Raw genomic sequence first — 15,040 nt, 5'->3', positions numbered from 1 at the left:
TCACACAGTGGAGTCTATCGCACCACATTGTCTTTCTAGTGATGTTTACGTATTCGTATAATTTACAGACTATTACACATAAACAAAATTTACTCATCAATTAATATTCCCATATGATAACTGTTGATTTCTCTCGTTATTCAAAACGAAAAAATATATATAATGAGAGTTTTACTCCTTCGAAAGTCACTTTTGAATATTCCTAGTTTGGATAAGCGTTGGGTCAGGTCAATAAGTATAGTTCTTCCTTGATGTAATGAGCAGTGTTAATTTGTTTAATTAATCAAACTTTATTGTATTGGATTTTGATTGGACATGAGACATGAGTATTTATTGTCTAATCTCTCAAACGTGACGTAGGCATATATGTGGGAGCTGGGAAGCAGAAGAATATAATATAATGGAAAAGATTATATCTTCTAATCGTCTATATATGGACAGCGGGCAGAAATGAATTCATATATTACCCAAAACCAGCTGGCCATTCGCCCCGTAAATAGCATACCATTCCATTCTCGTTTTCCCTTACGTTGCGTGCTCGTAAACATCTCAATTAATTATTATTATTATTAAGATCTATTCCTTTGATAACTGCATTGGTGTTGTTTGTGAGAGGATGGTCTCATTGAGTTCCTCAAGTGTTTTTTTTTTTATTATAAATTGAGTTTCAAAAGCGATGTGAATTTACACTAGTGTGTATGTATGTATGTATATAGGTGTGTGGGTGGGGGGGGGGTGTGGGTGTGTGTAGTGTGAAAAAACTTGAGTTGTGTGCGACTTGAGTGCATGGGTTGTGCTATTTCAATTTAAATCTCTTTATTTTTTTTAATCATTGGTGTTGTAAATATGTTAGTCTCCACAAATACATACAAGTATTGAGGGCGGATTAACGAATGATCCCTCCTTAATCTACCTATAAGCTCGGTGAACTGAATATAGATCATACGATCCTAAGCTTTATATGTGGTAGGTGAAAGTGTCCAAAAGTCCCCCCTTCTTGTCATAAATGCGGTATTTATAGGGATAGGAAGGGGACACATGTCGGGTGCCCCGCATGACTGACACGTGTTGAGCATGAACCGGGGAGGCTCGGGAACGGCGCCTCGACGACCACGTGCATGAAGATTCATGAGCACCCACTAAAAAGGGATCGGAATTATACTGCAGTCAATGTCAATTCTGAAGTGATCTTGACCGGATGATTGTCCCGACCTTAACTAGTATGGATTAGCACCCCGACTATAAACAATTGTAATATCGTACTCTTTTCACTCGGGTGTAACCTAAGGTCAAGTAGCTTGAGATTATGGTCGGTATCAGTTCCTCTTGGCCACTAAGATACATACCGACCAGGAGTACGATGCGAGGGGCGCTATACCCGGGTGATATCCACCATCAATCATATTTATTCTCCAACAACATCAATATAATCATCTATTGTTTCAACTAAAAAATGTTGTGTATGCAAGAAATGGTATCTTTAAAAACACACACACACATATATATTATTAGAATCGAATAAGAATTAGGTTTTTGTGAGAAGCATGGACTAAAATCTTATTCTTTTATCTAAGATGATCAATGATTATAAAATAAGGTAAAAAATGATGGTTCAATTTTATAGATATTTAAACTGTAAAATTTTGTAATATTTATAAAACTGACCAAACTACTAAATTGATGACCAGTATGGCAGTATTTGTCCAAAACTTTTCATAATGAGACTTTTTTTCATGGAAATCCGGCCTACATATATACTTCATTGTTGAAAATTGATTTTTCTTGGGGAGACTTTTGGTTATGTACGTTAACTTATTCCCTTCAATGCGTACACTGCAATTCAACTTCCAAAATGCTTTTTTTTTTTTTTTTTTTTGGCAAACAAGAACATTGAATACATGTAGTTCAACGTACAATTTATATCACCCGTTCAAAGATGATCGAACAATTTGACTTATTCCAATCTACTTATATAAAATTATTATTATTATTATTATTATTATTATTATTATTTTGGGTGACGAGGAAACCAGCTGCCTTAAAGGTATATGCATTAGGTAAACCACACTTATGTATAATAACTTACAAATCACATAATAGAGGTAAACACACATTAGAAAGATCATGTGTGACGTTCTCAAGAAAGCATTGTCAATAATAAAACATATAGCATTTTGATACGATAATCATGTTTTTTAAAGCTATTATTTTAAGTAATATAGTCATAAGCATCATGTATATATCCTTTGAATTTACATTTATTAATTAAATGTAAACTTATTGACCACATCACAAATTAATCAAATAAAATAGTATTATTAAAGCAATTTTTTTGAACAACAAATCGTTACTTTTCAAACAACACAATCAATTCTATAATCATATATAATAATTAAACAATTCCAGTACTAAAAAAAAAAAAAACAATGTCAATGGATTCCAAGATAAGTTTTTGCATGTTTTAGTTGTTCATTGCGTGTGTATGAATCTCACTTATTATCATCCTAGGACTTATGACTTCAACACCACGCCTAAATTTATCTTTTATCTCTATATATAAATATAAAAATTTTACAGTTGTAAGTTACAATATTCAGTGCCTTGTACAATTATATTTTGTGTTTTCTTAAATGTACATATATAAAGAAAATATAAAAAATTATAAAAAAATATATAATTTTCTAATTTAAGGGTGAGGAATCGTGAGAAGTTGTGTTGGATAGTGAATTTGTGAATTCGCTTATTGAGTTCTGTGGAGTTTGCTTCAATTCAAGTTTCATGATATAATTTTGGGTGTTATATTATGATCTGTTAGTACATTCAGAAAAAATTTCATGTGATAAAATTAAAAAGTGGTTATTTATAAATTGCATGATTCAAAAGGTGAAGTTTATGACAATATTGAAGATCCAAATTTCAAATGCACTATAAGAACTATTGCAATGAAACTTGATTTTTATGTTCTTTTCTATTTTGTTCTCTTTTATTGAAAAAAAAAAAACAAAAACAAAAACAAAAACACAGCATACATGATTGAAGCATAATGCCATGCATTCAAAAATAAATAAATAAATAAAATTTGACAGCATGATAGAAGCCTAGTGCCATGTATTCAAAAATAAAAATTGAAAAAAAAAATGGCAACATGATAGAGACCTAGTTCCAATAATAAGCTGGCCTTTTTTTTTCTTTTTTTTTTTTAATGCCTAATAATCCAAAATTTTCGATTTTGTAAAACTATTTCGCTAAACTACTATAAATCCACTCAGACCTATGAAGGATTAAATAATGTAATGCATAAATATATTGAAGATATACTGAAAATTCATCAAAGTATAAAAAATAGTAGTTACTCATGATGATATTTCAACCATTGTATAATGCGATTAATAAAGCACCAAATAAATACATAGTTGCGTTGGAATTTGATAACGCAATTTGGATAACACACCCTAATCTGCGAGGCCACGCTTAAAACTTTTTTCACTCAAGATCGACCCACGGCTTTTATAATTACAAGATCCAATGAATTAAAAAATTATGTCTACCACATATTTAAACACTAATATTGTAAAGCAACTCTCTGGAAAAGTTAACAAATATAGTTTGAGCTAATTGCTTAATTATACCAAATACATAAATTGTAACGAATTGAATTTTAACACAACTTGTGCTGATATCAAGTGGACCAACTTTTTAAGATAGTATTCCAGTCTATCCCTTGTGTTGAAGCTTCTTCACAGCTTTTGTGTATAATATGTTTGAATTTTCTCTCTTGAAACTTCAATTTTATTACCATACTCCCAATTTATAGTGTTTATACATCATGAAATTATGCATTTTTGTTTCACATAGATCACGTATTTCACGTACATGGATTGTAGTTGGAACTTGATCACTTCTTATCCACTCATTTGTTGAGACAATTTAACATCCATATCATTTCTTGAGACAACTTAGCATCCACATCGAGCACATAAAGGATTCCCTCTTAATTTCGCAAAAATAGCTCTAAGATTTACAAACTAATCTTCTCATGCTTGAATTCATTAAACCAACATATGTCAATTATAAAATAGATCATGCATGTACTAAATTAATTGTTGATCATGCATGTACTAAATTAATACCAATTAATTCCGTACTAACAAAGGAGATTAAAAAGAAAATAAAAAGTAAAGGAATATATATTGGGATGGTTGTACTTTATGTCTGCTTTCAGGCAATTTTAACAATTTTATAACCTATACATTTTTTTTGCGATTTTGTAAAATTAAAATAAGATGAGAACTTTTTGTGATGACGATATATGTCAATATATAACCCATGTATTGTATCAGTGCTTATGTGAATCTAAATATATACTTGTTAAATTTTATTTTATATTTTTTGAATTTTTGTAAATTAATTTAATCTTTTAAATTTTATTTTATTCTGTTGATTTTCATATTCTTTTTTCAATTTTAGAAATTTTATAAATTTTGGTGGTCATTTTCTCACCCACAAATAATCAATCATGGTTGTTTAAGATAAGGTCTAAATATAGACATTCTTTAATAAAGATAGTTGTCGCCAGGTCCAAATCTAAACCTTTAATAAAGGTTTAGATTGAGACCTTGGCTCTGTTTAGCAGAGCTTATTTAGGAGCTTATAGCTTATTTTAAGCTACTAATAAGCTATAAGCTCTGTTTGGTAATGTTCTCAAAATAAGTTAGTAGCTTAAAATAAGAGCTTATTTTGAAACGCTATTTGGGGTAGCTTTTCAAAATAAGCTAGTATCTTATTAACTTTTTTCCATCTTTATCCTTATTATTTTAAATAAATGACATCCTTTACCCCCCTCAATTAAAACCCTTTTGACATTTTCGTTTCATTATGTTTGGTTGTAATTTCAGTTTGATATTTATGTTTGAACATTAATTTTTGTATGAACTAATCTTATGAATTATAAATATTTTTTTTTATTTTATATATTTTCAAATATATGTTCTTATTTTATATTCTATTTAAATATATTGATTTCATTATTTTATATTTTAATATATAAACAAATCTATTTAAATTTAAAATTATTTAAATTGTATGCAGATGTCATTTTTAGTCTTTTTATATTTATCAGCTTATCAAAAAGCTAATTTTACCAAACACTTTTAAGCATAACAGCTCTTCAGATTTCAGTTTCGAGCTTATAGCTTTTCAACTTTCAGCTACCTTTTCAGCTAGGTTTGCCAAACATAACCCTTATCTTAGATAATCATGATTATGTGTCGTAGTCATGACTGTCTTAGGTGGAGGAGGGGAGATGGCCACGGACAAAAATTTACCGATGATATATATATATATATATATATATATATATAATCTTATTCTTTTTAAAATGTAAAATATAAATAAAAATTTAAGAAAATAAAATAAAACTATATTAAATTAAATTTGAACATTCAAAAAGATAAAATAAAATTTAAATAGTTGGATCCACTTAATAACAAAAAGGCACATGTGCACCAACATAGTTAACATAGTTAGATCCACTTATGAACATGTATCTCCTGTTTGGTAACATAGTTAACTTATCAGTCAATTTTAATTTATTTGATTAATTAACTTTTTGTAACAGTTTATTGTTTCAAAACATCAAAATTCAAAAAGATGACCAAAGCAGCATTTACGATCAACTTATTGCTCTAAAACACCAAAATTAAAAAAGATGATAAAAGCAGCATTTTCGATCAGCTTATTGCTCCAAAACACCAAAATTCAAAAAGATGATCAAAGCAGCATTTTCGATCAGCTAGATCAGCTATTTGAGAAAGTCATTTGGCATGTAACCAGCTAATTGCTAATTTACCAATCATCTTTCTACACTCAGCTAATGCTATCAACTAGTTAAATTTACTAACCCAATCAACTAACAACTATTTACCAAATCAACTATTTGGTAAATAGTACTCAAAAAAACTAACTATTTACCAAATAACCCGTAATCTTTTTATAAATTTAAATGGTCTCAATGAAGTTTTTTTTATTTGAGATTTAATTGCACTATTTAATCAGAGTGTATTGAATATTTTTTACTTTTAATTAAAAAACAAGCAAATAAGCACACAGAACAAATCAAATGTAAATAAATAATGACACAATATAATACTCCGTATAATAGAAAAAAATATTAATTATTTAGAATTAACAAAAACAAAAAGAGTAATATATTAATCAAGACTCGAGATTCGAGATCGAGGAATTGTGTATCTAAAAACGTGATCTCTGATCATTGGCAGCTGATCTCCGCCTGTTCAGCAGCCGTCCGGCAGACATTTCTCCTTCCCGGGTTGCTGGCAGGGGCAGCTCAACCTCAACCTCACCTCCCCCATCTTCTCTCACTTTCTCCTGTGTAAATTTTGTACTACGTATAGATTATACAGTATTGATTTGATATAAAGCACCCACTTTGTACATACTTTCATAGTTTCATATACATAAATTGTAAAAAGTAGAGTGGGAAATTAAAAAAGGTCAGATTTTGTGAATAGGGAAAGTTGGGGATTGAAGATTTGTGATGGGGTTTGTGTCTGATTGGGAAAAGGGTAGTGATGGGGGTGGGTTTTCTGGTGGGTTGAGATGCCTTGTGAGGAGGAAGCAGGTTGATTCTGCCCATTCAAAGTCTTCATCCTCTTCTTCTGGACATGGTAGAGATCATCAGTTGGCCAAAGCCTTGACTGTCCCTCATCTCATTGCCATAGGTAATTAAACACAAAGCAAAAGAAATTGATTCTCCAGTACTTTCTGATTTCTCTTTTTTCTCTCCATTCCAAGGATTTTGATGTTGATTTTCCCCATCCAACCAAAATTTCATCCTTTCTGTGTTTTGAATCTGTATCTAATTATTTTTTAATTTTGATTGGCTCCACTATCCTTCTCCTTGTGTGTGTGTGTGTAAATTCTTTCTGTTTGTTGTAGAGGATGGGTTCACGTCCTATGTGATGAAGCTTCTTAAGGTTTCTTTATTATGATGAGAAAGAGATTGTCTTTTAAATGCTTAATTATGATGATAAAGTGATAGTTTTTTAAATGCTTAGGCAGTTATTATTATTATTATTTAAAAAAAAATTGTCTTATATAGATCCAGAAGGAGTTAATTCTGCCCTTCATCAGTTAAAATGCTTGTTCTTAACCTGTAAAGATTACTATGACCAGTGATTGTGATATCTGCAATTAATGATTACTTGGCTTGTGGTTATTGTTTAGGTGTTGGTTCAACTATAGGAGCAGGGGTTTATATTCTAGTTGGGACAGTTGCGAGAGAGCATTCTGGCCCAGCCCTCGCCTTTTCGTTTTTAATAGCTGGGATAGCAGCCGCTCTTTCTGCCCTTTGCTATGCTGAGCTTTCTAGTCGTTGTCCATCGGCTGGGAGTGCATATCACTATTCTTATATATGCGTCGGAGAAGGGTAAGACCATAGACTCTCTCAAGAAATTTGGCCTTTTTGTTTTCAAGATGACATTCAAAGATCAGTTCCATATTTGCTCAAATAATCTTATAACTGCCTCCAAGTTTTTTTTTTTTTTTGAAGTAACGTTTTGTCATCATTAACATAACATGAAGAATCATGAGTGTTTCAAGAAAAAAAAAAAAAACTTAACATGAAGGTTTCATTATGTGCTTACACTTTTTAAAACAATCTATCAATTTCCTCTCATCCTCTCAGAGTTGCTTGGTTAATTGGATGGGGGCTGATATTGGAATACACAATTGGAGGTTCTGCAGTGGCACGGGGCATATCTCCAAACCTGGTGATGTGAATTCTCTTTACTGGTTACAGAGCTTTTCTTTGGTAGATTTCTTTAAACAAAAGCAATACTTTAGTCGGTCTTCTCATGTAAATGATCATGTTATTCAACAATAAATCATGAGAAATGAGTGTTCCCATATATTATTTCAAGTAGTATTGCTTTTGTTTAATTTGCGTTTTTCTTCGTTTGGTAGGCCTTGCTCTTTGGAGGACAAGACAGTCTCCCAGCCATTTTAGCTCGTCACACCATCCCCGGGCTTAACATTGTAGTGGATCCATGTGCAGCACTATTAGTTTGTATTGTAACGGGGCTTTTGTGTGTGGGAATCAAGGAGGTATTCATTTTGCAAATAACTCCACTAATCATTAGTCCCAATCTAGTTTTCGTTCAAATCAACTCATCCATACATACACAAGTATTTCTCGATTGGCACTTTGTGTTCTTAATTTAGTTGATTTAACAATTTAATACGTGCAGAGTACAATGGTACAAGGATTTGTCACAACAGCTAATATATGTGCCATGATTTTTATTATTGTTGCCGGTGGATATCTGGGATTTAAATCTGGCTGGCCCGGCTATGAGCTTCCTGTCGGGTAAAATGCAGTCCCTTCCCGTATTGTTGTTTTATACTTTGATTTCTAGAGTAGTTCCCTTAGCGTTTATTTGATTGGCAGGTATTTCCCGTTTGGGGTTGATGGAATGCTTGCCGGGGCTTCAACTGTCTTCTTTGCATATATTGGCTTTGACTCAGTTGCTAGCACAGCCGAGGAGGTATTTCGCTATATCTTCAGTCATTAATATTTAAGTTCTCATTATTTTTGTTACTAATATCCGTTTTGTCACAGGTGAAGAATCCTCAACGTGACTTGCCAATGGGGATTGGTTTCGCGTTGTCGATATGTTGCACATTGTATATGTTAGTCTCGGCTGTTATTGTCGGTCTGGTCCCGTACTATGCTATGGACCCCGATACGCCAATCTCCTCTGCTTTTGCAAGCCATGGAATCAAGTGGGCAGCGTAAGTAAAGCGTTTTTTGCCTGTGTTTTGTTCCTCTAAGCCCCGCTTTTCATATGTGACATTGTGACGTTTGATATTGGTAGCTAGTTTTCATTTATTTTTAGTTTAATTAATCATCCTTGCTTCTCTCGCAGCTATGTTGTAACTGTTGGAGCCTGTACTGCTCTTTGCTCTACATTGATGGGTTCTCTCTTACCTCAGGTACATTAATTGAATCGGTTCAAATAGGTATTCGAGATGCACCTATAATTGGCGTTCTTGGGTATAATAATTTTTAAAGGGAAAATTGTCACTTCTCATCCTAAGCTATAATTGACGTTGCAAATTTCGTCCCTAATGTTTTGTTAGAAAAAAAGGACGAAATTTGCAACTTAGGGACGAGAAGTGAGCACGATCAGCAAGTAGGGACGAATCCTACAATTACCCTATAACTTATGATGAACGAAAAGTGCAATTTTCCCTTAAATTAAACATATTGAGTTTATACTTTCATATGCTTGAAAATTGAACTTTTCTTGCAAATATAGCCTCTATCATTGCAGTCTGACAGGCGACAACAGATAAAAAGTTTTTGTTTTCTGTGTTTCTCAGCCACGAATTCTTATGGCAATGGCTCGGGACGGGTTGCTGCCGTCGTTCTTTTCCGATGTTAACAAAAGTACTCAAGTTCCTATCAAGAGCACTTTAGTGACCGGTTTATTTTCTGGTACCTTGGCATTCCTCATGGATGTTGACCAGTTGTCAGGAATGGTATGTATACCGTTAAGATCACCACAAAATTCATTGATATATTTTCCCTCTCTAGATCTTAGACTTACTAAATTTGATTTGCAGGTAAGTGTTGGTACGCTTCTTGCGTTTACAATGGTTTCAGTTTCAGTCCTCGTACTCCGGTATGTTCCACCCGATGAGGTCCCCCTTCCGTCATCTTTCCGGGAGGCAATAGATTCGGTATGCTTGCACTATAGTAGTGGTACTAATGGTGCGGATATCGATGAGGAGAGTACCAAAACAGCTACTATTACCTCGGACGAGGGCCTTCCGCTGCTATCAAGGGTACCTTTTGGGCATCCTCTTCTAGAGAAAGCAGCGGCACAAATTAACCGTAAGTTCTTATTCGTGGTGGTTGACATTTCTATGATTCGTACTTCAATTTACGTAGAACTTTGTACTCGTTATGAGATACGGAGTATTTACTTTGCTGGAGTTTTTGCAGTTTTAGTAAGTGAAAGGCGGAAAACTGCTGGATGGACCATAATGTTTACATGTCTCGGGGTGCTTGTACTTACTTCCGCCGCTTCGACTGTTGGCCTGCCAAAGTGCGTTTCCACATTTACCCTCCCCCATAAACCGTTCCTATCTATTCTTCTGCATGCTTTATCGTTCCTATACGAATTTTCATACTTCCACAGTCTAACTCTTGGCATATTTCTTGATTATTAAATTTATTATCAGTTCGGTGAGGTTCACACTTTCTGGAATTGGTGGTTTCCTAGTACTCTCGGGTCTGGTCGTGCTTACAACCATAGACCAAGACGTTGCCAGGCACAACTTTGGACATTCTGGAGGTATGTAGTTTCTTAGTTCTCTTCTCTACATCCACTCATAGTTGTTGCGTGTATGAATCAATGTTCTTTCTCTGAAATAATTGTCACTTTTGGATCGAATACATTCTCTGCAAAATGAATCGATGTTCTTTCTCCAGGTTTTGTTTGCCCGTTTGTTCCACTTCTGCCCATCGCCTCCATTCTCATCAACGTGTACTTGTTGATAAATCTCGGGTGAGTAGGCTATGCCAATTTCTAAGCTACTTCCATGTAGAGCCGTCAAAACTAGCTTATCCCTCCAGGCTAGCCCATCCCACGGCAATTTATATCATGGTGCAATATACATAATTCATGTTAATAATGCACAAAATTAAATAGCTGAGGACACATAAACACTTAACATAATACACAAAATTGATGTTCATAATGCACAAAATTCATGTTCATTATATCGTGTTGATGTGTGTGTATTATGAACATGAATTTTGTGCATAATGAACATGAATTTTGTGCATAATGAACATGAATTCTGTACCTTATGAAGTCAAATTCTGTGTATTGGACCTGCACCCTGGTCCATGATATAACGATTGCCCGTCCCACCCCGCCAAATGGAAGTTCCATGGGCTCTTCCAGCGATCTAAATGTTTTTGCTAACGTTGGCCTCTTACTTTCATTTGCAGCGCTGCGACTTGGGCCCGTGTATCCATATGGTTGTTAATAGGTGTAATCGTGTATGTTTTCTATGGCCGAAACCACAGCACACTGCAGCACGCAGTTTATGTACCTGCAGCTCACGTCGACGAGATATACCAGAGCTCAGCACACACTTTAGCGTAGTTCCTCATCCCCGTTGGCCAAGTGAAAATAGGCGTTTTCACTTGTGAGCACCAAACTAGCGCGAAGAATGGCTTCCGGCCATGGCTAAGAAAGTTATTTCAAGTTAGAGATGGTTTCTACGCGTCGCGTTTGTTGTAAGAAAGGTTGTAATATATGTTATTGTAGTTTACAGTGGAGGGGATGGGGTGTATCTGCCGGTGAGGTTCATTGCAAATGATGGAAAATGTAAATACTAAATATGGTGTAAAATCATAGTTTAGTTTGATGTATTGTTTGTTAAAGGATTATTGCATAAAGATTTATGTTTGTTTTGCTCTGTTTTATATACCAATTGTAAAATGCCTCTATAATACATTTTGATTTATATGACAGCTTGTAGTTGTTACATGATGATACGCTCTGAGGGAAACTTTAATTATGATACTTACATAATGTTCATTTTTAATATATTAAAAATTTATTTTTAATATATTGAATGTTCATTTTTTTTAAAATTTATTTTAATGTACTAAGTGAATGAAGGTTAATTCTAAGTAGTACTCCATATTTAAAATAAACCTTTATTATATAAAAAATGAACATTTTATATATCTATATATTAAAAACGAACATTTTTTTTTGTCTATAGTATAATTTGCAGGCCATAACTATAATAAATGAACATTCTATATATTAAAAACAAACATTTATTTATTGTCTATAGTATAATTTGCCAGCCATAACTGATCATTTGTGTCTGGTTTATCTTTTTGGAACCTTTCAAATGTTAGGACTTAGGATTACAAAATAAAGTTTATTGGATACACATCCTCAATAATCTTTTCATTAAAAAAAAAAAAAAGAATTATTGGAGTATTAGAAGTCAATTGGAAAATAAGAAGATACATAACTTGATCATATTCACGCCAAGTATGAATTATTGGAGTATTAGAAGTCAATTGGAAAACAAAAATCAAATTAATTTTCTAAAGAAAAATTACATATTGATGTTCAATTCGTAACAGAAACGTAAGCATTATATTTCTCATCTGTTATCCCCTCAGAATCTTCAACTTGAAGCTGCTCCAGAAAACACGTATCGCTTTGTTAATCCGCACAATCAAAATTCCCTCCTTGCCTTCTTCGCTTCGACTCTCTCTATCTCTCTCTGCCAAAGCAGAATGCCGAAATTCTCTGCAAATCTCGTGGGAAAGCGTGGTGTAATAAGAGCTGCAGATTTCATCATCACTGTACTTAGCTTTATCGTTTTTTTGGCTCTGGATTTCCTCGACGCTCTTCTCTGCGTGTTATATCGATTCATCGACGATTTCTTGGAAGGAAGCTCAGCTGCTTCCTCGTGCTACTGCTCTCGGGGTGGGGAGGAAAGCGAGGTGTCGGAGACGCTTTGCCGGAGGAAAAATGTTTTCCGGGGAATGCTGGGCGGTTTTACTCATTTCGCCGGAATCTTCAAGAATGCAAGGGGTGGTGGAAGAGGAAGAGGGAATAGGTGGTCTGACTGTGGGTGTGAGTCTTGTGTTTCTTGGATGAAGAATGGCGTCACTGATGATTTAAGGCTTCATTTTGTTGTCACACAACCACCTAATAAAGGTTTACAATTCATTAAAATTCTCACATTAGTATATATTTTATGTGCTACAACTTTTCTTGTTTTGTTCTATGGAGTTGTACTCAGGCCCGAATTATAATCCTAGTTGGCGAATGACTACTAGATAAATGCAGTCATTGTACCGTGGACCATGGGTCATGACTGATACTGATACTGCAATATCAACTATGACCATGGTCCACAGTATAATTTGCGAGGTAAATGAGTCTTGGTTGCTTGAACGGTTCAACTAGGAGATAAATAAGCCTAGGTTTCTTGACCGGTTCAAACCAAGAAAACTGAAATTTGAACTCGTGACCTCGTAATTACAAGCTTGTATCTTTAACCATTTTGGCTGGAATTTCCCCATTCTCTTTTGCTATCTTGGGGGTTGGTGGAACTGCAGCCGCCATTAGGCACAAATAGGTGTTTGGCAATTAGCTAATAGTTAATTGCATTAGTTAATTTGATCCTCTGATAGAATTAATTGATTATAGAAAGATGTTTGTTAACCACTAGACACTAGTATTCATCTAGTAAATTTCAACCTTTTCGTTGTGATTTTGATATGTAATGCTGTTGTGCCTTGTTCTCCACTAGAGATTGTTACTTATGATATGAGCATATATATTGTACGTTTGTGCAGATAAGTTGGAGGATGTAGATGGCAAGGGAGCAGAAAACGTAATATTCTTGCATGGTTTTATGGCATCTTCGTCGTTTTGGACTCAAACTGTTTTCCCCTATCTATCTGAAGAAGATTCAAGGCAAAAGTATAGATTGTTTGCAGTAGACTTACTGGGATTTGGGAAAAGCCCGAAACCAATGGATTGTTTATACACAATAAGGGACCATATTGAAATGATTGAAAAAACAGTGATTGTTCCATTTGAGATGAAATCTTTTCACTTGGTTGCTCACTCCATGGGATGTGTGATAGCAGTGGCATTAGCAGCAAAGTACTCCAAGTCTCTGAAATCGATCACCTTGATAGCACCCGTAAGCACTCAGATCGAAATGCCTTTTCGAATTTTGATTTCATTCGTTTACTGCATTCTTGCTCAGCTTAGCTGTTTGTCAGGATCAAAGGCTTACCATTAGACTAAAAGCTATAGATAGTAGCAATGGTGTAACTTTATTTCCTTATACTTAGGTAGTAGTCTTTTCTTACATTTTTTTTTTTTTTTTTTGCATTATCAGCCTTATTTCCCCTCTTCTAGAGAGGATGCTAGTTTGGCAGCCCTAGAGAAGCTTGCAGCGAGACGAGTATGGCCGCCATTGCTGTTCGGCTCGGCCTTCATGTCATGGTATGAGCATCTAGGCAGATGTGTGTGTTTCCTTTTCTGCAGAAACCACAGAACCTGGGAAAGGATTCTGAAACTGATCACTAGAAGGTGAGATCATTCTTCTTTTCTTGTAAATCCAGAGCTATATATACCCAGTAGTAAAAACGCAACTTTATTTCCTTATACTTCCATTCTGCCAGGCCCACATTTTCAAAAGACATGGTACTGGTCCTGCTGGACTTAACCCTTCATGTCTCTGCCCAACAATTTCTTAATCACCTGGTGCTAGACTTAAACAGTTAAAACTCCCCCGAGATAATTCTCCCAGCACCTGTCAACTTTAACTGCACAATCCATTTTAGTTATGATCGAGCGCTTACCGCTATATATCAATCTTCAGGGATGTGCATTTCGTGGTGGTTGACATGACGCGACACACTCACCATTCGGCGTGGCACAGCATGCACAATGTGATCTGTGGTGGAGCAAAGGTGATGGATAAGTACTTGGAAACACTGAGAATTTGTGGAGTGAAAATGAATGTGATTCAAGGCTCAAAGGACCAAGTAGTTCCATTGGAATGCAGCAGAAACATGAAGATGCAAGTTGGAGATAATGCAGAAGTGAAAGTTATAGCCAATGCGGATCACACTTCTGTAGTTGTAGGCAGAGAAGAGGAATTTACTAGAGATTTAGAGCAATTTTGGGCATCCATTACTACTTCATCAGATGTGGCATGAATTTTTATTTTTTTTTTCCAAATTCTTTTTGAAATATTTCCCCACCCTCCGATTCAGAAGAAATTCTTTGTAAATGCATTGATTGTTGTAATCTCAATAAAATTTCCATGGCTTTTGATAAGCTAGTGGACTATAGTCACTCAATGGGCTGGTGAAGGAGGGAGGTGATGTCATGACTAGGAGGGAGATTGAGGCGGGGCGTGGGTTAACCACATCGGGCCCCGGGGGGGG

The 15,040-nt window shown here is 34.6% G+C and overlaps 2 protein-coding genes across 2 annotated transcripts; both read left to right on the top strand.

Moving 5' to 3' along the window:
- Nucleotides 1-6,218: 6,218 nt before the first annotated feature.
- Nucleotides 6,219-11,569, top strand: LOC116006751 (cationic amino acid transporter 2, vacuolar-like). Its single transcript, XM_031247239.1, has 14 exons — nucleotides 6,219-6,740; nucleotides 7,246-7,447; nucleotides 7,706-7,790; nucleotides 7,984-8,124; nucleotides 8,268-8,386; nucleotides 8,468-8,564; nucleotides 8,639-8,811; nucleotides 8,946-9,012; nucleotides 9,403-9,561; nucleotides 9,646-9,916; nucleotides 10,028-10,130; nucleotides 10,267-10,379; nucleotides 10,517-10,592; nucleotides 11,042-11,569. Exons 1-14 carry the CDS (start codon nucleotides 6,557-6,559, stop codon nucleotides 11,196-11,198), a joined length of 1,947 nt encoding a protein of 648 aa, XP_031103099.1. The 5' UTR covers nucleotides 6,219-6,556; the 3' UTR covers nucleotides 11,199-11,569.
- A 679-nt stretch (nucleotides 11,570-12,248) lies between these two features.
- Nucleotides 12,249-14,953, top strand: LOC116006376 (probable lysophospholipase BODYGUARD 4). Its single transcript, XM_031246723.1, has 4 exons — nucleotides 12,249-12,785; nucleotides 13,430-13,782; nucleotides 13,984-14,177; nucleotides 14,470-14,953. Exons 1-4 carry the CDS (start codon nucleotides 12,359-12,361, stop codon nucleotides 14,807-14,809), a joined length of 1,314 nt encoding a protein of 437 aa, XP_031102583.1. The 5' UTR covers nucleotides 12,249-12,358; the 3' UTR covers nucleotides 14,810-14,953.
- Nucleotides 14,954-15,040: the final 87 nt, after the last annotated feature.

Source organism: Ipomoea triloba, chromosome 15 (genome assembly GCF_003576645.1).
Source record: "Ipomoea triloba cultivar NCNSP0323 chromosome 15, ASM357664v1".
Taxonomy (NCBI): Eukaryota; Viridiplantae; Streptophyta; class Magnoliopsida; order Solanales; family Convolvulaceae; genus Ipomoea; species Ipomoea triloba.
Note: the sequence above shows the minus strand (reverse complement) of the source record. Positions and strands in the feature narration are given on the sequence as shown.